At 38.8% G+C, this 23,164-nt stretch overlaps 1 protein-coding gene across 3 annotated transcripts; it reads right to left on the bottom strand.

Moving 5' to 3' along the window:
- Positions 1–1,803: 1,803 nt before the first annotated feature.
- On the bottom strand, positions 1,804–17,695 carry LOC114615352 (C-type lectin domain family 6 member A). 3 transcript variants are annotated; one of them, XM_028761077.1, is made up of 6 exons: positions 17,671–17,695; positions 17,099–17,188; positions 15,537–15,638; positions 8,581–8,732; positions 4,482–4,597; positions 1,804–1,948 (listed from the first exon to the last, which is right to left on the bottom strand). In XM_028761077.1, the coding sequence occupies exons 1-6, from the start codon at positions 17,693–17,695 to the stop codon at positions 1,804–1,806; spliced, it is 630 nt and encodes a 209-aa protein (XP_028616910.1). The 3 variants fall into 3 exon arrangements, with proteins under 3 accessions (XP_028616910.1, XP_028616913.1, XP_028616911.1); XM_028761080.1 differs by lacking the exon at positions 15,537–15,638; XM_028761078.1 differs by lacking the exon at positions 17,099–17,188.
- Between the last annotated feature and the right edge of the window lie 5,469 nt (positions 17,696–23,164).

Raw genomic sequence — 23,164 nt, 5'->3', positions numbered from 1 at the left:
GTGATACGGAAGGAATTAGAAAATATTCATTTTTATGGCCTCTCTTGAAGAAAGTTTATCAGCCAATAGCTGTAGATATGTATGTGTCCTATTTCTATTATATACACATCATATCTCACATATTACTGATTTCAGATTCTATTACTATTATATACTATTATACAGATTATATACTATTTTTGACAGTGTTTTATTTTATTCCGTTTGACATTTGTTGCATGAGCATCATGACGCTACAAAGAAATTATTTTTTTTTCTGTCATAAGTTTGTGCTCTGACACCCTGCGTATCCACTCTTCAATCCTAACATGACCACTACATAGAATTGTGCTCACCATGCTTTTATTTTTCTCTCTACCAGATATGTGACTAGTATTTGGATCCTAGAAAGTCTCCCTAAAATTTCCCCAAGGAACACTTTTAACTTTTGGTGTGCACACATCATAAACTTAGAGTTTGGTGAAATTTACATAAGAAAATGCCCATTTGTAGGCTTTCCTAAGCAGATGTCCATGTTCTGATCTTTATGTGCAGTTCTCAAATTACAAGTGAAAGTGAACATTTCTATAAAATAATATTTGCTGAATGTATGTAACTATTCCTCTATGGGATGTTTGTCCAAATATTTTATTCATTTTTGTCTTTTCCTAATTCATTGTGACAGTTTATACATTCTTTGTACTAGTACTGTGTCATTAATTAGTGGTTGAAGCATTTTCTAGCAAAGAACTTTTAATTATCTTCCCTCTTGTTATACCTGTTTTGTTTCTTAGAAGGGGGACTGAGATAGCCAGGTCCCAAGAAGGTCCCCCACATATTCTCACTCTATTATTCACACTTTGGAGATTTATTTCTTTCAGATGTGCGAAGTAGAAGTTGGCCGTGAATTCTGAAGCTACTTTATAAAAAAACTGAAGCTTTATATTTTTAGATCATTTTCTCAGGTGGAAGGTAGCTCCCATGTTCAGAGCACACATAAATCACCTTGTGGAAATTTCTATATGTAAAGGGCTGACTGATAATCATCAGTACCAAGGTGTCATCCATGGAAGTATGTCACCAAGACAGCAGATTTGAGTTTTTGTCAGGTCCCTGGATGATCATGTTTCTAGCCATAGCCACAACCCTCACCAGGGGATTTTGCATTTTGAAAATGAAGTGTTTTTCAATCAATACTATATTGTAAATCTTCTAACAGCCCAAACAGTGTGCTCTGAAAAGAGGAATGTTTGTAGAAGTATGAAACAAACAAACAAACACCAAATGAATGACAGATAAGTCAAAGAACAGAACAAAGAGGGAGACCTAGTTTGCTTCCCTGTTACTTTGAAGAATTAAAAAAAAAACACAGATCAGAAACAACTTGGAGAAAATTGTTTATTTATCTTATATTTTCAAGTAACAGCAGTTCATCATAGAAAGAAGTCAGGGCAAGACTCTAGGGCAGAACCCTGAGGGCGAGGATGGAAGGATGATGTTCCTTGGCTTGTTATTCATGGCATTTGCAGCTTTGCTTACCCCCTGGACTCTCTTACAACAAACATTAATCAAGAAAATGCCCCACAGACTTGCTGACTGGTCAAGCTGATGGCAGCAATTCCTTAGCTGAGGATTCTACTTCCCAGGTGACTCTTTTGTGTCATGATGACAAGACTCTGACTATCAGAAAGAGAAGGAACTCATTCTGTCATGAGTAAAGAGGAGTAGCTAGGAAAAGAATGGCTACAGTCAAAGGTATTTGCCAAGAAGTTATAGTTTCTTGGTGGGTCTGAACTTTAAAGATATTAATAAATAAACTTGCGCTCATAGGTAAATCTTCTTCATTTGACATATTGAATAGTGTTTATTATCACAAAAAACATCATTCCAGCCCCACTTTAAAGGATTCCAGTAAACTATTGAAGCGCACTGCTCTTCTGGAAGATTGGGCTCTTGGGGGTGCCAGAACCTACAAGAGACAAAAGGCCGAAATAACTGCTGCTGTGAGTGCATGACAGTCACTTAAAATATGGCACTTAATGTTGAACAGAACAGAGCTGAGGATGAGAGAACGTTCCATCATTTTCTCCTCTTTCTACCATAACCTACTTCTAAAGTGCCAAATATGGGCAGTTTTGCATATTTTTTCTGGTGTGGTGTACTTTGTCCTTTCCCCTGCCATCCGATATTTACTGTCTCTTCACAGATCACTCATAATGGACATAAGTTAGTAAAAGTTTTTTTTTTCCTTCTGACATTTATAGAGATTGTCTCTTTACAACAGCTTCCTAACCCTAAACGTGACGCATCTGTCTCTTCCGAAGAGAAAAGGGGTTCAAAAAAATAAATGTGTAACAACAAAATGATTCCAAATTGTAGGACTGTGAAAGGACAGTATGGTTTCTGGCCAAGCACTGGATAGAAATCGCCAGAGATCCCAGGTGATCCTAAGGTACAACATGCCCTTTGCCATACTCCCAGACTTCAGGCTCCTGACACAAGGCCACAGACTTCCATCGATCCATGCCCACTAGCCCCTCCACAGATAGAAGGGTGTGACTACAGGCCACAAAGCCTCAAGACAGATCTCCATATTAATGAGATACCTAAAGGCCAGAGGGGCATAGCCAATTAAACATTCCTTCCCAGACCCTCTTACTTGCAAAAGGTATTGAACCTCAGGGCCACTCTGAAAATACTGGTGTATAGTTCTCATCTATTTTCTGCCATGACAATAAATATCTTAAGACCATGGACTACTTCTCGTCTTTGGAATCCACTGTGGGGAACAGTGAAGCAGGCCTTCGTCTCCTGAGCCACTGTCTAATCTCCCACAGAAGAACTCTCTGTATTCCCAGACACAGAGACATCCAGCCACCCAAGCAGAGCCAGCCGTGACGCAGCCAAGCAAGTCGCTGGAGCTCATCCTTCCCGCTTTCCTCTTCAGCTGTGGGCCAATATAGCCCATATGCCCCCACTTCATTCCAAGGACCCCTAAGCCAAGAGCTCTGGCTCCCTGCGGGACCTCAGACTGTGCTCCCCACCCCAGAGCAGAATCCCGTGGCTTCACATAGCCCGATGCCCACCCGGCAACAGCATGGAGTGAAGACAGTCAAATTCCCGTGCCTCTGTTCCCACAAGAGACCCTAGTCACATGGCAAGACAGAAGTGGGATCCACACATCAACCCAACAGGTCCCATGTATATACTATAACCCAACTCCTAATGACATTCTACCATCATCAGAGAGACTTCCTCCTGTGGAGGAGGGAAGAGACACACAATAAGACATTATACAGAGAGAAAGACCACACAGCTCTAAAGGAGATGTCGCTTACCAAATTCCTCCCCTCAGATGTCAGGGAACTCCAGTGGAAAGAGAAGGCAAAAGGAGTGAGGGAAACAGAGACAAAGGACACCACAAGAACAACAACAAAAAAAAGCCCTCTACGTTAACATGAGCAAAACTCATACGAACTCACAAAGACTGAAGCAGCATGCACAGGGCCTACACTGGTCCTCACTAAGTCCTTTGCACATATACTATAGCTTTGAATTATACTCAGAGTTACAGCTTTGAGTTATTGTAGTACTTTATGGGATTTATTTATGAATGTGTAACAAGTAGGTCTCTGATTCTTCTGCCTTCTATTGAGGCTATTTTATTTTTCTGTTGGTTTGGCTTGTCCAACTTCAATGTGATAGTTTTCATTTTTTCTTATTATATTTTATATTGTTGCCTTTTGTTGTTATCTCCTAGAAACCTTTTCTAATGAGAGCCAGAAAGGTAGTCAATATGGATGGGAGAGGAGATATGAAAGAACTGAGGGGAGCAGAGTGAGGGGAATTGTATTCAAGTTATACTGTATGAGGGAAAAAAACCTATGTTTAATGTAAGGGAAAAAAGAAAAGTAAATAAAATACCTGCTTAACTTCTAATTCACTTTGACCCTGATTAAGAAATCTAATATATTTTTATTTTAAATTTTTCATGTATAAAAGTGGAAATGATAATAAACTAGAAACAAATTTAGTAAAGGTTTCAAAGTAACTCACTAGATTACATGAGGATAAAATAAGGTAATAATAAATGGGTTTAAAAATAGCAAAACGTATTTTTATGTAATTATTCTGATATATTAATTGTACCTCTGATTTTGTTATTTTAAATTTTATTTATTAGAGATTAATAAATTAAGTCTCTACTTGTGTTTAAAGCCAGAAAAAATAATCGAATGGCTAAGAACAATCAGGAAGACACTGAGTTAAATGAGCTTTCTTATCTTATTTGGCCTATGGATCTTGAGGAAGTTATTATTCAATACTTTTTATGTAAAGTGAGTTTCTAAACAAGAAATTTCATAAAACTTTGTATTATGCATACATTCAGTGAAAACTTAATTAATTACAGTCATTAACTATAGTAGTCACAACTGGCAAAATTTCCCTACATTTTCAATGTAAATAATCCCAATGGTTCATTAATCTAGGACTGCACTCACCTGATGTTTTGACTGAAAGGAGTATTATCGATCCATTGCCATTTGCCATTGCCTTGTGGATCAGAAAGACCCAGGAAGTAAGTACGTGATTCATTCAGCTGTTGGATGATGAAATTCTGTATGGAGAAAAGGAAGTTAACAACTTGCAGTTTTCCTATTGAACAGAGTGTGTATTCTTACAGCCTTCATGGCCATTGGAATAGAAGAAAGCAGAAGTGAAAGGAAAGGTCATTGGAACCAATAGCACAGGAATGAAACATAGCAAAGTTGTTGTAAGGGCAGAAGGCCCTAGCTCATACCTTCATCATTCATTCTTCACCAATTAAAGAGATCTCCAGTTCTATTAGGTTATCTTTATACTTTTAATCTCTTTTTAAATGTTACGCATGGCTGGGCGGTGGTGGCGCATGCCTTTAATCCCAGCACTTGGGAGGCAGAGGCAGGCGGATTTCTGAGTTCAAGGCCAGCCTGGTCTACAGAGTGAGTTCCAGGACAGCCTGGGCTATACAGAGAAACCCTGTCTCGAAAAAGCAAACAACAACAACAACAACAAAAAGTTATGTGTTTAAATGTTAAGATATATTCTATGTCTCTACTTGGCAGTGTCAAGAAATGGCCAGATCAAAACATTTCTGAGTATATCTGTAATGTGTTTGCAGTTATGGTTGGCTACAGTATCTGTGATCTTAGTAAGCTAGCTTGTCCTCACCAATGTGGGTAGACATTATCTAAACATTTAAGGGCCTTGAATAGAACACAAGACAAAGGAAAGAGCAGTTCAATTTATCTTGCTTCCTGCCTTTTGTAAAGAAAGCCTTCAGATGTTCCTGTGTTTCAGGCCTTTGACAGAAAATATATCAATGAATTTCAACAAGGTCACAGGATACAAAATCAACATACAAAAAAATCAACACCATTTCTTTACACTAACAACAACAACAATCTGAAAAGCAAGTAAGAGGTTAACTCTTTACATAGCATCAAAAAAGAATAAAATATATTGTTTTCATTCCTAAGTGGGTTACCCAGTGGACAGGCAACCCACTTAGGAATGAAAACAATGTATTCTGAAAGCTAGAAGACAATGGTTAAGGAAATCAAAGAGCACACAGTAAGTGGAGAGACATTCTATTTTCCTGAAGATGTGTAAATCAACACATATGTATAGCCAAACGATCTCATCAAGTGCCAATATCTTGTGATGGAAAAAGGGCAAACTCTCTAACAAATAAGCTGGGAATGAATGCTGTGGGAAAAGAATGAAATTGGTCCCTTCACTTATACGTCACATACAAGTTAATTCAAAGTGCTTCAAAATCCTAAATGAATGGGGAAAAATTATAAGCCTTTGGGAGAAAACCCAAGGTAAGAACTTTATTTTACTGGAATTATCAATGTATCCTTGGACATGATACCAAAAAAAAAAAAAAAAAAAAACAGACAACAAAATAAAAATAGACAAAGGAATATATTAAACCAAAAAGCTTTTTCACAGCAAAGGAAAAAATTAGCAAGTAAAAATGGCAATATATAGTGCATATATTTGTAAAAGAGTAATATCCAAAATAAATAAAGAATGCCTATAAGTCAACAAGAGCAAAAGAAATAGTACAATTAAAAAGTTGGAGAGAAATGTTGAGCTGACATTTTTCCAAAGAAATTATACAAGTTCTCAAAAAGACAATTAAAAGATGTTCAACAGAAGATATCAGGGACAGGAAAGGATGCAAATGTTTTGAACACAGTACACTCATATATGAGATTATCAGGTTATAGTGTTCATTATCATTTTTCATTGAGAGATGCATATTAAAACTAGTTTTGGGATTCAGGATTTGCCCAATCAGAGTAGCTTTCTCAAGAAGACAAATGACAACAAACACTGACAAGCATAGGGAAAGAGAAATATTTATTTCTGTTGGTGGGAGAATAAGCTGGTGTGATCACTATGGGAATGAGTGTGAAGGTTTCTCTATCACTAAAACTAGAAATGCCACGTGACTCAACTATGTCATTTCTGGGTACATACTCAAAGGATTCTATTACAGAGGTATTTACTCATCCACCTTCATTGCAACTCTATTGCACAGTAGCTAAGAAATGGGATCACCCTAGATGTCCCCCAACTAAAAATTAGACAGTGAAAATGTGACCCGTGTATACTATAGAATTGTAAAGAAGATGAAATTATAAAATTTTCAGGTAAGTTAATGGAGAGAGGGGAAGTTAATAGTTAATCTAGGCCCAGAAAGGCAACAGCCACATGTTCTATCTTTGTGGTGTCTGTCTTGGTATTCTTAGATTTATGTGTTTAATGTAGAGTATCTGTAGAGTCAAGGAAACCAGAAAGGGACCACTGATGGAGAAGGGTGGTAATGCCTTAAAGGAAGAGGGATAGGACAACCAAGGGGCTAGGAAAGCGAATGGAGTGAATGTAGATGGGAATTTGTAAAGGCTTGAGTGGAAGTGTGATGAGTGATGAGAGAGATAAATGGATGGGGGAGGTTGAATCAAAACTAAGGATGTAAAAAAAAGTCATACTGAAACCTACAGCTTTGTATGCCAGTTAAAAATACAATTTTAAAAATAGAATTTGAAGAGAATTAACCTCCATGAATATAGCTGCTCCTGCAGTTATTAAATAAAAAGAAGGGCTAAAGAAATTGCTCAGTGGTTAAGAGCACCAGCTGCTCTTCCAGAAGACCAGATTCCCAGTATCCACATGGCAGCTCACAACTGTCTGTAACTTCAGTTCCACAGGATTCAACAACCTCACACAGACATACATGCAGATAAATATGCATTAAATAAATAAATCATTAGAAAAAAATCCCAGTATTTTGTCTGAGATACTTCCTTATAAGATACTGGTCAGGAAGACCACAGAGGCTTCAGAAAAAAGCTCTGTTAACAGTGAATGATACTTTTGCAGAGACTTATAATAAGTTAATGCCCTTCAATGGGACATCTATGCCACCCCACCCCAAGCTCATTGAGCATCACAGAGTAGAAAGGATGTAAGAATTGAAATTCACAGCAGCAATGGCTACCTGTAAAAGATATACACAAGACTTGGAGCATCAACAGCCCATCATGGATGTGGGAGGGGATAGTAAGACCCCATTCCTCCCTAAGGAGGTATGGACAGTTAACAGTTGCTGGTAGTCATATTTGTCAGAGGTTTGGCCACTGGGCATTGCCCTCACTCAAGTAAGTAGCTGCATAGTTATATGAGTCTCATCAAAAAAAAAAAAAAAGGGATAGAGAGGAAAATTTGGAAAGAGTAGGGAGTAGGAGTTATTCAGGAAAAGAAGGGGATAAGAAATGATGATGGAAACTGATCAAAGAGCATTATATATGAATAAAATTGTGAAATACTCTTGTGAACAGTAAGATGTGAAGAAGAAATTTACACAACCATATTCACTACCCTATTCACAATAGCCATGAAATGGAAGCAATCTGCATGGAAACCATCACTGAATGGAGAGAAGGTGGTGGTTTAGGTATTTTCATCACACACATACATACACATTGTAATGGGTTTGAGCCTTAATTTCATTGTAGTACTCAGTTCACAGTGTATACATACAGCAAATAATTACATTGTACCATGTACATTTTTCTGTCAGTCACATATTAAGATAGCTAAAAATTCATACGAAACAAAGATAAAATGTGAAATATACATATAATGAAGTGTTTCAGACTTAAAATTGAAAGAATTGTCATATGTTATGACATGAATGAATCTTGAGGACACCATGCTGAATAAAATCAGCTAGACAAACACACATGCACAAGCATACACCCATGCAATAATAGTAATACATGATTCCACTTACATGAAGAATCTAAAGTAATCAAACTCATTTTTTAAAAAGGAAGTAGTGGATTGATTGTCAGAACCTTATGGACTGGAAGTGGGTAGTCTGTTCAAGGAGCAGGGAACTCCAATCTTGTAAGTTGCAAAAGTCCTAGGGGCCTTTTATACAATGGGATGAACATACTAATAACTACTAACTGTTAAAAAGGACGATGTTTAGTAAATTTAGCTACATTTTCCTTAAAAGGCTAATGAAAAAGGAGAAAGCACTACCTGCTCAGCTTCAGTATTGATCACCACCAGGTGAGCCCCCATCTGAACGCAATTCTGCTCACTGATGATCCAGAAGTTCTCCTTGGTACAAATGAGGTAGCAGCTGGAGCCAAATGACTTCCAGTGATTTGGGCAGCTTGCCCACATTTTTTTTTTTTTTTTGTGATATGAACAAGATGTGTGACCATGAGATGAGGCAAATAAGATTAAGAAGACATGTTCTAGGCGACTCCAAGGATCTGAGGATGCTTGCCAGAGCTGTTTTCTCATTGTTATTATAGTATGTATTGTTTTCAGGATAAATAATTTGGAGCCAGGGACCTTGTGTTGAAAGCAGTGCTGGCCTCATGGGTTATTTAATCACATAATATATCTGAAGCATTTGAAACAGTACTTAACTCAGAATAATTGCTCCATAAATGTTACTTCCTTTCTGATTTTTAAGGATTATCAAACATTCAAAAATTGTAGCCATCATTTATTGATAATTAAGAATGTATAGTATAGCTTACGGTCTGACCCTAGTATCTCAACTTCTTAACACTCTTCCTGAGTAGAAATGGATTGGAGAAGAAAAAGCGTCCTTTCCAATCATTATTTAACTGTGATCAAAATGGACATCTTTGTGGCCTTTATGAACTAATTTTATTTTTTGCTTTTATTTTTTAATTGAAAATACTTTTTACACAATATATTCTGATCATGATTTCTTCTTCCCCATCCCTTCCAAGATCTTTCCCATGTCTCTGCATATTCAATCCTATATCTTCTTTCTGTCTTACTTTAGAAAACAGACAAATATTTTTAAAGGACACAATTTAAAATAGAAAAAAAGCACAAAAAACACACAACTGACACAGAGAGAAACGAAGAAAAAAATGGAAACTATAATATACTGCAAAAGACCAGCATATTTTCAGTGTTCTAATAAAGCAATATGAGACCAAAAAAAACAGTGACAAAAATACCATTGAGTTAGAAGTCTGTGAAGCACACATGGTGGAATAAAATAATGAAATCAATTTATGATGTGAAAGTAAAAATATGATCACTAAGTAAAACCTAGATATGAAACTGGAAATGTATAATTTGGAAAGTTAAACAAGACCTCAGAGGTAAGCCTCACCAACAACAGAGTATAAGAAATGGAATAAAGCTCAGGCACTGAAGACAGGATACAAGAAAGGGATACCTCAGTCAAAGAAAATATTAAACAACAACAACAAAAACAGACTAAATCTATAAGGAATAGAGGAAGGAAAAGAAAATAAATTATAAATGCACAGAAAATATTTTCAACAAGCCTAAGGCTTCAGCTCTGAACCTAATCCCCCCAAACCCAGAAGATGCTGGACTCCCAGGAGCTCTAACAAGCCCAAGAGTGTAAGTGAGTAGGACACAACCCTGCCCACAAACAAAAAGTAATTCAGGACCCATGGGGACCCAGGAACTCCCTCAAGGCCAGTGGTGCAGGGACACTTCCTGTCTGCACCTGTGCCTGGAGCAGCCCTAAGTCTCTGCATCCAATTCCCCAAAACCCAGAAGAAGCTGGACTCCCGGGAGCTCTAATACACAGAAACATAGGATATAATCACAGGATCTCAGGAGCTTGGGCACACCAGGGTTTCAGAAGCCCAGAAGCATCCTGACTCTCAGGAACTATCACAACCAGGGTCTCAGGATCACAGAGACAGCTGGACTCTGAGGAATTCTGACACAGCCAATTTAACAGGACAGACAGGCTCCACTCAGAGATAGTGAGTGAAGGTAGCACTAGAAATAACCAGAAGGTGAAAGGCAAGCACAAGAACATAAGCAACAGAAAACAAGGTTATTTGGCATCATCAGAACCTAGTTCTCCCACCATAGAGAGTCCTGAATACCCGATGACACAAGAAAAGCAAGATTCAGATTTAAAATCACTTCTCGTGATGATGATAGAAGACTTTAAGAAGGACATAAATAACTCCGTCAAAGAAATACAGGAGAACACAGGTAAACAGGTAGAAGCTCTTAAAGAGGAAACACAAAAATCCCTTAAAGAATTATAAGGAAAAAAAAAACAAAACAGATGAAGGGATTGAACAAAATAATTCAGGACATAAAATGGAAGTAGAAACAATAAAGAAATCGCAAAGGGAGACTATCCTGGAGGTAGAAAAGTGATCAGGAGTCATGGATGGAAATATCACCAACAGAATACAAGAGATAGAAGAGAGAATCTCAGGTGCAAAAGATACCATAGAAAACATTGACACAACTGTCAAAGAAAATACAACACGCATAAATCTCATAACCCAAAACATCCAGGAAGTCAGGACACAATGACCTAAGGATAATAGGTATAGAAGAGAGTAAAGATTCCCAACTTAAAGGGCCAATAAATATCTTCAACAAAATTATAGAAGAAAACTTCCCTAACCTAAAGAAAGAGATGCCTATGAACATACAAGAAGCCTACAGAACTCCAAATAGACTAGATCAGAAAAAGAATCCCCCATCAAATAATAATCAAAACACCAAATACACAAAGCAAAACAAAAAAAGGATATTAAAAGCAGTAAGGGAAAAATGTCAAGAAAGTTATAAAGGCAGACATATCAGAATTACACCAGATTTCTCATCAGAGACTATAAAAGCCAGAAGATCCTGGACATATTTCATACAGACCTTAAGAGAACACAAATGCCAGCCCAGGCTACTCTACCCAGTTAAACTCTCAATTACCATAGATGTAGAAACCAAGATATTTTATGAGAAAACTAAATTTACACAGTATATTTCCACAAATCCAGACCTACAAAGGATAACTGATGGAAAACACCAACACAAAGAGGGAAATTATACTCTAGAAAAAGCAAGAAAGTAATCTTCTTTCAACAAACCCAAAAGAAGATAGCCACACAGACATAACTCCACCTCTAATAACAAATATATCAGGAAGCAACAATCACTTCTTAATAGCACTTAACATCAATGGACTCAATTCTCTAATAAGAAGGCATAGACTAATGGACTGGGTAGGTAAACAGGACCCAACATTTTGCTGTATACAGGAAATGCACCTCAATGACAAAGACAGACACTACCTAAAAGTAAAGGGGTGGAAAACAATTTTCTAAGTAAATGGCCCCAAGAGGATTTAAATAGGCATTTGGAAAGAATGGTTGATGCTCTTTATCTTATTCAAATTATTGGAAGGAGGTTCAGAATTTTAGGGTAAGGAGCCATCTTGAGTGTCATGCCAAATACCATTGGATTCATGTTAGTTCTAAAATTTACAGTGGTAGTCATTATAATTAGGAAGAAGTTTAAAGACACTTGCAGTTTATTTGACATAATTCTAACAACTCTCTGGAAGTTGTAACATGCTTATGAATTTCAAGAATGCTGCTTTGCTGAGCATTGATGTGGTAGAAACTGCAGATAAAATTACTCATGGCCTGAGGTCAGTATTTCTATTTTGGTCAAGCTTCAAGAATGGCATACATAGCTCTATCATGCTAGCTCTTTTTGTCCTGGGAATACTTTTATTCCTGCCCATCATGGTGAAGCTTTTCTTTAACAACATCAACATGTTGGTAGCCAAAGTACATGGCTTGAACCTGAAAATGGACCCCCCAGACAGAGTTCTTTAATTAACAGGCTAGCAAGCCAAGGATGGGTAATGCACAGAGCATTACCAACCTAAGACAGAAGTGCATTGCCTTTGATAAAATACCCATATTCCATGATGGGTAAGGAAAGCATTCTTGACAGAATGACCCAAGACAGGCTCAGTCTTGTTAATGAAATACAAAAGAGGGAGAGGCAGAGAGCCTTTGGGGCTGCTTGGCAAGAATCTGACATCGGTCAAGGACAAGGAAATGGGCTGCTTGGCAGGAATATGACATTGGCCAAGGATAAGGAAGTAGGCTTCAGTCAGGAATCAGACATTAGGCTAGAACAAAGAAGTAATTTCAGGTAGGAATCTAAATCATAGGCTAAAACAAAGAAGTAATTTCAGGCAGGAATCTAAATATTAGGGTAGAACAAAGAAGTAATTTCAGACAGAATTCTAAATTCTAGGCTAGAATAAGGAAGTAGGCTTCAGACATGAAAATGACTTTGGGCTAGGACAGGGAAGTAGGCTCAGATACTTTGGTCATCCTGGTAAGCCCTTAGAAACTGATCACAGGAGTGTTCACGTAATTGGGTTTAATGCCTTGCTTTTTCTTTGACTATTTGTGTTTATTGTCTTGCTTGTTCCTTGATTATTTGCATCTATTATATTGCTAGACCCTCAACCTAGAACTGACCTTAATACATGCATGTAATTAAAATGGTATAAAAGCATATAGGAGGAGGGAGATGGGATAGAGGTTTCTAGGGAGGGGAAATGTGGACAGGGGATGACATCTGTATTGTAAATAAATAAAATATCCAATAAAAAAATTTAAAAAGAAAAAATATTTTTGACAAAATCATAGAAAAGAATGTCTCCAACCTTAAGAAGGAGATATGTGGGTCCCTGGTTCCGGAAAGTGTCCCACGAAGATCTCCTGGCTGAGGACAGAGTGAAAGCAGGGAAGGTCTGCTACCATCTCTGCTGCTGCCTCTGCCTGCGTCTCCACTGTCTGTCGGTCTCCAGTCAGGCCTGGTGTGAAAGGTCTGGGCCAAAGGGTACAGAGCACAATCAGGGAGGAGAGATCGCATGCCCCCACTGCTGCCTCTGCCGGAGTCTCCTCTGTCGATGTTCGGTCACTCCCAGGTGCTGCATCTGTCTCCCAGCACTAAGCCCGCCTGGATTTGGCTGATAGGAAGCCAGCTAGCTGGCGAGGAAGCAGCTTGGTGCCCCAGGAAGGTTCTGGGAGAGCAGATCTCTTCCCCAAGTGTTACAGCTCTAGTGTTACAGCTCTTGCAACAGAGACTCTCGGACACCAGGACGATTCTTGAACGCAACTTTACTTCTCGAGAATAGAGCCCGTCTCGAGAATAGAGCCCGTATAGGGTGGGTTAGGGTCTGGCAGCAGATAACGCCTATTAGCCTGGTCTGAGAACTTGGGAGATACTTCATCTATATGTAGGAGAGCCTGAGGCACTGTTCCTCATGACTAATGGTCACAGACCTCTCTTTGGGAAGGGCTGTGGAGGGCTGAAGCTGAATGAAAAGAACCAGGGACTGGGGGCAAAAGCCGAACACCTGACGTCTGGGGTTCAAGACTCGCTCAACCAGGTTCCCACCTGCTTCTCCCAGCCCAGCACCCCACAGAGATGACTTGGATATCAAGGTACAAGAAGCATACAGAACATCAAATAGAATGAGTCAGAAAAGATATTCCCCAAAACACACAATAATCAAAGCACTAAACATACAGAACAAAGAAAAAAGTAGGAAAAGCTGCAAGAGGAAAAGACTGAGTAACATATAAAGGTAGACCTATTAGAATAATACCTGACCTCTCACTGAAGTCTGTAAAACTCAGAAGGGCCTGGACAGATTTTCCACAAACTCTAAGAGACCACAGATGGCAGTGAAGACTATTACATCCAGATAATATTTTTTTTCTTTGAGACAGAATCTCATTATTTACCCCTGGAACTCTCCTGGTAGACCAGACTAAATTCATATCTGTACAAATCCCCTGCCTCTACCTCCTAAGTGCTGGAATTATAAAATTTAAGGCATCAGCATGAGTCACAAAATATGAATATTTTTGTTGAAAGTTTTTCTTTCTTTTTATTATATTAATTCAAAAGAGTATTGTTAAATATCTGTTGTCATATTTTCTTATACAGTATTAGATAATTTCATCATGTAAACAGCTAAAAATAGAATCAATTACACAAAATAGCCTGCTTGGCCATGATTTTAAGGCAGATACACGTAGGAAATGTGTTTATGGATGGATACAAAGTTAATTTATTTAAATTCCACTTCTGTCTCATTTCAGAGCCTCCTCAAGGCCAGGTGCCAATTTTTCTTTAGAACTGCAGTTGTAGCTTTGTGAAGTACTCTATATCTGTTGTAATCCCAGCACACAGGAGGCTGAACCAGGAGGATTGAACAAGCTAGTTTAGACTTTCTAAGGAGTCCTTCCTGGGTGAAACTGTTTCTCAAAATAAATATATGAACAGCTATTGATAAATGTCTCTAGAAAATAGAAGAAAGACTATCCTCGTGGAATTATGTTTTTCTTGGGGAAGAATCAGCCCCACAGTCATTTGACACAAAGAACCCAATGTGCTAAGAAAAGCATGGTTAGGGCAACTTTTGTGTTTCCATGCGACATATCCTAACCAATGACTAAAAGAAAAAATCCCAACAACAGCTAAATGTATGAGGGGCTTTTGCTCTGTCTTCACATCTATTCCTCTTTCCAAGAGGATGTAAATAAATAAAATTGATGATGATGATGATGATGATGATAAAAGTGGTTCTGTGAGTAAGCCAGTTCTTGGATCAGGACTCTGAGAGATGTCTAGATGGCATTGCTATGTGTTAAATAAGAAAACTAAAGACAAGTGCCTATCATCACACAGAGGTGAGGCAGATATGATGCTCACGTTGATCATGAATTTGTCATTTATACTGGCAAGGGCAGGCTCAGCCTGAGTCAGTTGTCCCAGTAATAAAGCTGGTGCTTGGAATGGAGATGTATAGTATTCATTGAGGAACTTAAATACCAAAGAGAATTTTATGTATTGAATGTAAAATTCATGAGAATCTTTTTATGAATGACTTCCAGAGTTTACCTGACAGACTATGTGTTGTGTGTTGATAGTGTTGCCCAAAAAACTCTCACACTCTCTCTCTCTCTCTCTCTCTCTCTCTCTCTTTCTGTCTCTCTGTCCTCTCTTTCTCTCCTCTATCCTTTCTTTTTCACATACACAACCATACTATAATAAATGTATCTTAAATTCAACCCTAATAATGACACATACCCCCAGTCTAGCGAAATATTGCTAATCTTCACCTGACATCATGGTCCCTTCACTGAAGCAGGTGAGACTGGAATGGTATGTGTGAAGTTCAGACAGTCTTCTACTGGGCTTGTCCATCATAAACTTGTAAGTCACTGTGAAGAAAGAAGAGAATGACCATGACCTAGCCATTCCTGGAGTCTCATGTCCTCTACCTGGGCCAGGCTTCTCCCTCCAATGCCTCTAGGCAAACCCACTGAAGACCAGATTACATTATTGATCCTCTATATTCACTAAATTACTTCTTCATTTGTTTTTCATCTCCCCCACTATAATATCAGCTGCATTTTATGATTTAATCCTGTATGTGAATTAATCACAAACCTCTGCATCAGAGAACTGCTGCAAGTCCTTTATAGTTATCTGTTGCCTCACTAATGTCTAGCTTCCTTTGTTTAAACAACTATGGGGCAAGAATAATGGGTATATTTACATATTCTAATCATTACTGATTGTAGGTAGGAGTACTTCAAACATCTGGAGACTTTTAAGTGGGAAAGGTATGATCAAGGTAGATTGCATATGCGTAGGAAAGTTTCAAAGAATAAATAAAAATTAGTTTTAATTAGCATTTTTTCATGAGTGTGCACATTAAACAATGTTACCAAAAACAGACCTTCTTCACTATTCTGAGCAAATGTTTCTAGTTCACGTTTTGGGTCTTGACCATCTGTTTCTTCTTAAGCAGTGTAATAACTATCTTTAATAACCACAACCTCCTCTCTTAAGTTTGACTGTGCCAATTAGAGCAGATGCTACTTCAGTGAGAAGATGAATAAGTTTGTCTCATCACAGAGCAGACAGCTGACATGAAGTCACTCCCACTGTTTCCTGGACTGTGCAACAATTATTGTGATACCCTCACAGCAAATGGAGAAGCACAATGCAGACTGCAAAGAACATCATCAAAACTTCTCACACAATAGACTTCACACATGGCTTTCTGAGCAGATGAAATGGGGCAGCAATATTTTATTTTCTCAATCATTACTATCTCATTTGGTGACTTTTCCCCTTGTATTGAGAGAGAAAATCCCATATGAATCAAAGACTCTAAGCTGCCAATATTATGAAATCAATTGGACTTGCACTCCCAACAGAGAGATGTGAACACAAACTGTAATTGTTGGTGAAGTCAATGCTGGAAAGCACTGTCACAGACAATGTTTATAAAAACATGAGCTAACAAAGCTGGTGAAGAAACCTTAGATATCTCATTAGTCAAAAGATGGGGGAGAAAAAGGAAAACAAGAAGAAAGAAAAGTCAAGAAAAATATGGTATTGCATGTAAAATCAGACCAGACAATAGGATTAAAATGACAACCCCAGGCTGGTGATAGTACATGCCCTTAATCCCAGCACTTGAGAGACAGAGGCATCTCTGTGAGTTCAGGGTCATCCTGATCTGTGGAGAGAATTTTAGGACAGTCAGAGCTTGTTACACAGCAAAACTCTGTCTTGAAAAGCCAAAACAAAGCAAAAGGGACCCTGGGAGTCTCTGTGGAACAGAGACCAGGCAGTGCTCAAAATAGACAGCAGTCAGTGAAGAACTTACCTATACCACTCACAATGAAACAGGTGCTCAAGAGTAACATGGAAACCACAGCAACTGACCAGAGTCTCAGGGTCCAGCAGACTGCCTTCCCTGTCAGATAGCAAGCAGATGTACTCACCACAAGACCAAAAAGCTTAGAGCAATCAACAACCAGACAAAATGCTCAGAATAGTTATTAACTTAAAGTAGAAAAAAGCTGTCAAAGTCCTAGCCCTAGAATAAATGACAAAGATAGTTCTAAAGTGCATGCACACACACACACACACACACACACACACACAATCTAGAAACATTTCGCCCTCTGGCACCTGCAATTTCCATGACCTTATACTTTCTTCTTAAATGTCAGATTCTTCCATTGATGTCCTATCATTTCACACCCCCTTCAATATTTGGTTTCTTGTTGTTTTGAGAGTGTCTGGCTCTGAGATGTTATACTTCCGACAAATCCCTGGGGGTCTGCTGTCTTGGTCTACTTCATTACTTCAGCCTGCCCACTTGCTCTGGTAGCTCCTCATCACAACACACACTCTTATTGTCTCCCCTGACTGAGACTGGAATTCTGATCTCACCTTGGGTTTGTCTTTCTTGCACCATTATTGAGGTGTATGTTCAGAAGGTCAAGGGCTTCTTGCATCTGTCTCTCCAAAATATGACTCAGGGATCTGGCTTCTGTCACAAAAGCCAGAGTTCAGCGTCAACTTCTGCACACACTTGAGTTAAATGCCACAGAGGTGGCCAATGCTGCAAACCCAGAAGTCAGAGTCTGAACTGGTCTCCAGTGAGTTAAAGACATGGGAAAGAAGAAATTGAGGAACATACCTAAATTTGTTATTAAAACTTTGACCAGAGTGTTTTCATAACTTGCTTGGTTCCTAGTGTGGAAATCTCTCCCACCTCAAAAGAAATGTATCTATAAACTCTACTTATATTAAATATTTTTATAATACATTATGCGGGTAACTTAGTTGATACAAGGCTTAACTCATAACAAACATGATTCTACTAAGCAATAAGTCTGAATGGCTGAATGGTTAGCTGTTTGTCCTGGGTTGGATATCTAGCAGTCCTCACCCCTTCATACATATGTGCACATGCACATACATACATACATACATACATACATACATACATACATTAAAGCAAGACATGTGAACATTATTCAGAAGTGGCATTGTGAGATGGAAAGGGTATTGTGGTGTACATTTTGCTGTATTATGGCTCTTTGGAATGGAAGCAAGCTGGTATTTTAATTATGATTATTGTGACTACATTTTGAAAATACTAACTCAATTTTGATATCCCTCTTATCACACAAGTTCTAACTAAGGCAAATAACTGCTCTGTCATGTTGACAACATATAGGCAATCACATTGATGACTGTAGGTCAATATGCAAATGATACTCATGGTATCTATGCATTTTAGGGGTAACATTTCCTTAGACAATACTGACTAGTGTATTCAGATTGCCATGTGTGACACATCTTGCTGGGGGCCAGCCCTGGCAAGGTGGAACGGAGAAGAGATCTCTTCTTTCTTCTCCTCGTCATCAGTTCTTCTTGAGGCAGTCACAGGGGATGGGAATGGAAGAGCAGCAAGCGGCGGAGGGTTGGGGGTGGGGGGAATAAGGCCTTGGGCCTTACGAGATTTGTGGTAAGAATTTGGTCTTACAAGATATTTATGGTTGCTGTTTAATAAAATCTTACTTATCTACATTACTAAAGTTTGCTTACTATGTCACTATAGCTGACCTACCCTCCGGTATCCTCTGAAGCCAGAAACTGTAGTTTCTGTCACTTATCACCTCAGCCCAAAGACAGCAAAGGATTAAGCAAATAGCCTTTGTACTCTCTCAGCAGGCGCTGCTGGGCCCAGACTTATGCCTACTAGTCTGAGGTCACAGGAAGAAAAAGACATTTAGAGACATAACCATAGAGTTTATTACTAAGTGTAAAAAGTTTCCTATGAAAGCTATCTAAGAGGAAAAGTGGAAAGGTCCTAAGTGGGAAAAAGGAAAAAATTCTAACAAAGGAAAAATTCTAAGTGGAAAAATTCTAAGCAAAGGAAAAGGAAAGGAAGGGACAAACGGCTTCTAACAAACCTCTACATCTATGACTACTCTATCCTACTACTCGCTTTGTCTTTTTCTTCAGTACTTACGCATCTTTCAGAGTACATGATCACATGTTACAAAGTTCATCACAAATTCACACCAAAATTCAAGTCACAAATTGAAATAGAAGTTTACAACAGATAATGTTTACATACATATCCATTAGGAGTAATTATCTGGCTAAACATCCATCACCTTTCTAGCTCCACAGATTCGCTGAAGGTTTAAAACTATAACTAAGAAATTACTGAAGTTATTATTGTATAGATAAACCCAGGCAATATTTTCTCTTCTGTCCTAGCACCTATAATAAATCATGAGTTCCCTTTTAGTGACCTTTGGTTAATTGTTTTACAACCTCATTGGAATGTGCTCTGAGCAGGAGAAAGTCTGGTTACTATCTAAGAGCTACTAACTGATGACACTCTGAAGATTGGCAGAGTTCTCATGGCAGTTTTGACTATCAGAAAGGGACCTAATCACAGTCCTACTATAAAAGAGCTTAATAATCATTGATATAATTTTAGGAATTCTTATAAGATCATCATTAAGACTTAAGAAGTCATCTATTTGTCTATATAGCATCACTACAAGATAGAACGTCTTCATGGATCTGCAGAGATCTGCTCCAAAGGGGTGTGCTATTGCTTAGTGATTGTTATATATGTTTAATAATAATAACAATAATAATAGGAAAAGCATATTGATAGCAGGAATCTTTCCTAAAATAAGTCCCTCACAGCCTTGCTGGATGAGGGGCCACTTTGTCGCAGATTATATAATAATCCAAGGCACACATTTCAGGATGATCACCTGTTGATTATTAGTTTGTCCCATTATGACAACATCTCTTGACTTTACAGTCCCCTCTCAACTGTAGGTGTGGAGACTCTATTGGAACAACTAAGTCCTTCTCTTCAATGATGATGACTTGAGAGCACTCTGGACTTTTTCCATTGTTATCATGGAAAGTATTGATCTCAGTAATCATCTACAGGATTTCATTCATGAGTGTATATTTTGTTCATTTCTAATGCTGTGTGCTCAATTAATTTTCTTCAATCTATTTTTCCCTATATATCCATATATTCCTTCCCCTAATTTTTGCATGATCTCCCTTTGTGTTCCTTGAAACAAACACATTGATGTGTGGACTGTTTTCATGTGAGTCCTGACTCATCATTTGATTTGAACCTGCTTTGATTTGATAACTCCTGACAGGAGTTATTATCCTTAGGCTGGAAATTATTCCCAGGTACCAAGGAACCAGACTGACCTTGTTGGCTCAATATGACAAAATCTGACTGATATTGGGCAAAAGTTGGTTGGTAACATTTTGCATGTTATCTCATTAGGTTAGGAGAGCTGAAAAGTGGTATATAATCAGAGGTAAGCCCCCATAGAGTCCAATATCTCTTCCTCCTCACACACATTCTCTGGAATCTTCCCTCCACTATCCTCAACAACATTTCCTCATTCACAAGGAAGCAGTCTCCAGTGGGACATTTATGACACTGGGATACAGAACATAAACACATATGGCCCCTATCCTCAGTTCTTAGCACAGAACTTTAAAAAGTCTTTTGATCATAGGACATATTCTGAGGAAATTTTTGGAGACTCTTTAAATTCCAGAAATAGTTCCAGGGCAATAAATATTAAAGGAACAGCTTTTCTCATATAAAACAATTCCATTTTAAGTGGGCCTAATACTAATGAGGTGATTCCTGTCAGTCCCCATGGTTGTTTCAAAATGAGACTAAACATATGATCAGACAGTTGAAACCCTTACTCCCACTCCCTCAGAAAGGGAGAAGGGCTGAAGATTGAGTTCACTCACCAGTAACCAATTACTGACCTGCAGGGAACGTCAAACATAAATTAGACTCGATGAAGATTTGCCAGCAATAGCATAGTGGTGGCTATAGATAATAATGGAATAGATTTAGTAATTTTAAAAATACCCAAACATCTTTCTGTCATTTTTGGAGATGTACTGGTCATAAGGGGAAAAGGAGGAAGTGATTATTAGCATCAAGGCATTACCATGTGTTTCCAGTTCCCCTAGGAAATGAAGAAGTACAAACTATAGTGTTGAGTTGACTGACTTTCCAGGGTTGTGAGAAGCAACAGAGCTCTGATCCATGGGTGAGGGAACATGGTTTGGGGTACCACAGTGGGGCAGAGCTCTTGGGTTGGAGGTCCCCAGGCCAAGGTGGCCAGTAACTGACTGGTTCTATGGCCCTTGGGCTCTCAGGCACCCCTGAGAGGCCACAGAAGGACCAAGACACTGGGGGTGTACGGGCTGGATCAACTCACAGCCGAAGGGGGTAAGGGGAGAAACCCTAGCTGTGCCCATGGGAATGAGACTCTTGGTCACAGTGATTCGACTGGCTGAGTCTCCGTGGCTGGAACATAGAGAGGTCATTGTTTGGAGATTAGACTGTGGCTCTGTAGTTGAAGACCTCCATGGTTCCCCACGGTGGGTCCCAAAGAAGAGAAATAGTCCATGGTCTTAAGATATGGTCTTGAGATATTTATTGTCATGGCAGAAAATGGATGAAGCTATACCCTGGTATTCTCAGGGAGGGCCTGAGGTTAAATACCCTTTGCAAGGAGGAAGGTCTGGGAAGGTATGCTTAATTGGCTATGCCCTTTGTCCTTTAGGTATCTCATTAGTATAGAGATCTGTCTTGAAGCTCTGTGGCCTGTAGTTACGGCCTCTACCTGTGCTATGTGACCAATGGCCACAAACCTCTCTGTGGGAGGGGCTATAACTATGTGAAAGGAGCCAGGGGCCCAGAAGCAACTCCTACCATCCCTGAGGGTCTCTGGGGTTCAAAGCCTGTGCTTGACCAGGTACCTAGCTACCTCTCACAGCCTGCAGCTCCGCAAGTCTCCATGCAGGTTCCACAACAATTTTTGAGTAGGGGCTGTCCCTAAAGCTGTTACCTGTCTCTGTATTCTAGTCTCCTAACTGGGCTGGGCTGTTTTGTTTGTCCTCATTGGGAGAGGATGTTCCTAGCCCTCCAAAAACTTGATGTGCCAGGGTCTGGGGATACCTGAGGGGTGGGGGGATGAGGAACCACCACATTCTCAGAGGAGAAGGGGAGAAGAGATGGACGAGGGACTTGTGAGAGAGAGAGACTAGGAGGAGGTGGGGCATTGATTGGAATGTAAGGTGAATAAATAAATAGATAAATAAATAAATAAATTAAGGAAAAACAAAAGATTAGTTCAGATGCATGAAACTCAATGCAGTAATATAATATACAAACTGTGAAAAATGAAGACAATATAATTCTCCTCAAGATTACCATATTAGTTACTTTTGTTGCTGTGATACAATGTCATAACTGAAGCAACATTGAAAACCTAAAGATTATTTGGGCTTAGAGTTCTGGACGGAGAGTCCATAATGGTATGGAAGGCCTGGAGAGTGGAAACCTTATGATCCTATTTAAATACACACTAAGAAAGCAGAGGGGAAAAAAAGAGAAAGCAGGAATGAGGCTGTAATCTCTTAAAGTTTGTGTTAAAACTCTCTCACACACACACACACAATATACTTCCTCCTGAAAGCATGCACCTTCTAAAGGTTCTACAACCACTGCCAAGTAACAACATAATCTGGGGATGAAGTGGTCAAATACACAAGCCTGTGGGGAACATTTCTTATTCAAACCACCACAACTCTTAATTTCACAGTAATGGCCTCCATGGAAAGTAAATTAGAAGAAATCTCAGGAAAAGAACTCAAAAAAGTGGCTATGAGAATATTCAAGGACAGCAAGTGAGTTCCTAAGTAAATTCCAAGAGAATACAAACACCTGAATGAATTGAGGGAGCATATAACACTGAGAGATTAATTCAGATGAAAACCAAAACTCAAATACAAGAATTGAAAAATACAATAAGCAAAGAAAAGTCTCCCTCAGTAGTTGGAAAGC

Source organism: Grammomys surdaster, unplaced genomic scaffold, assembly GCF_004785775.1.
Source record: "Grammomys surdaster isolate TR1022 unplaced genomic scaffold, NIH_TR_1.0 126660, whole genome shotgun sequence".
Lineage (NCBI taxonomy): Eukaryota > Metazoa > Chordata > Mammalia > Rodentia > Muridae > Grammomys > Grammomys surdaster.
The sequence above is the reverse complement of the archived record's forward strand: the minus strand, read 5'-3'. Positions and strand labels throughout refer to the sequence as shown.

Bases quoted from the DNA above. Each gene is read 5' to 3' on its own strand.
- LOC114615352 (XM_028761077.1), bottom strand. From the start codon at position 17,695: ATGGTGCAAGAAAGACAAACCCAAG. The intron at 17,189-17,670 runs GTGAGATCAGAA...GCTATCTGACAG, and splicing joins GCAAGAAAGACAAACCCAAG to GGAAGGCAGTCTGCTGGACC. The intron at 1,949-4,481 runs GTGAGTGCAGTC...TGTCTCTTGTAG, and splicing joins CCTTTCAGTCAAAACATCAG to GTTCTGGCACCCCCAAGAGC.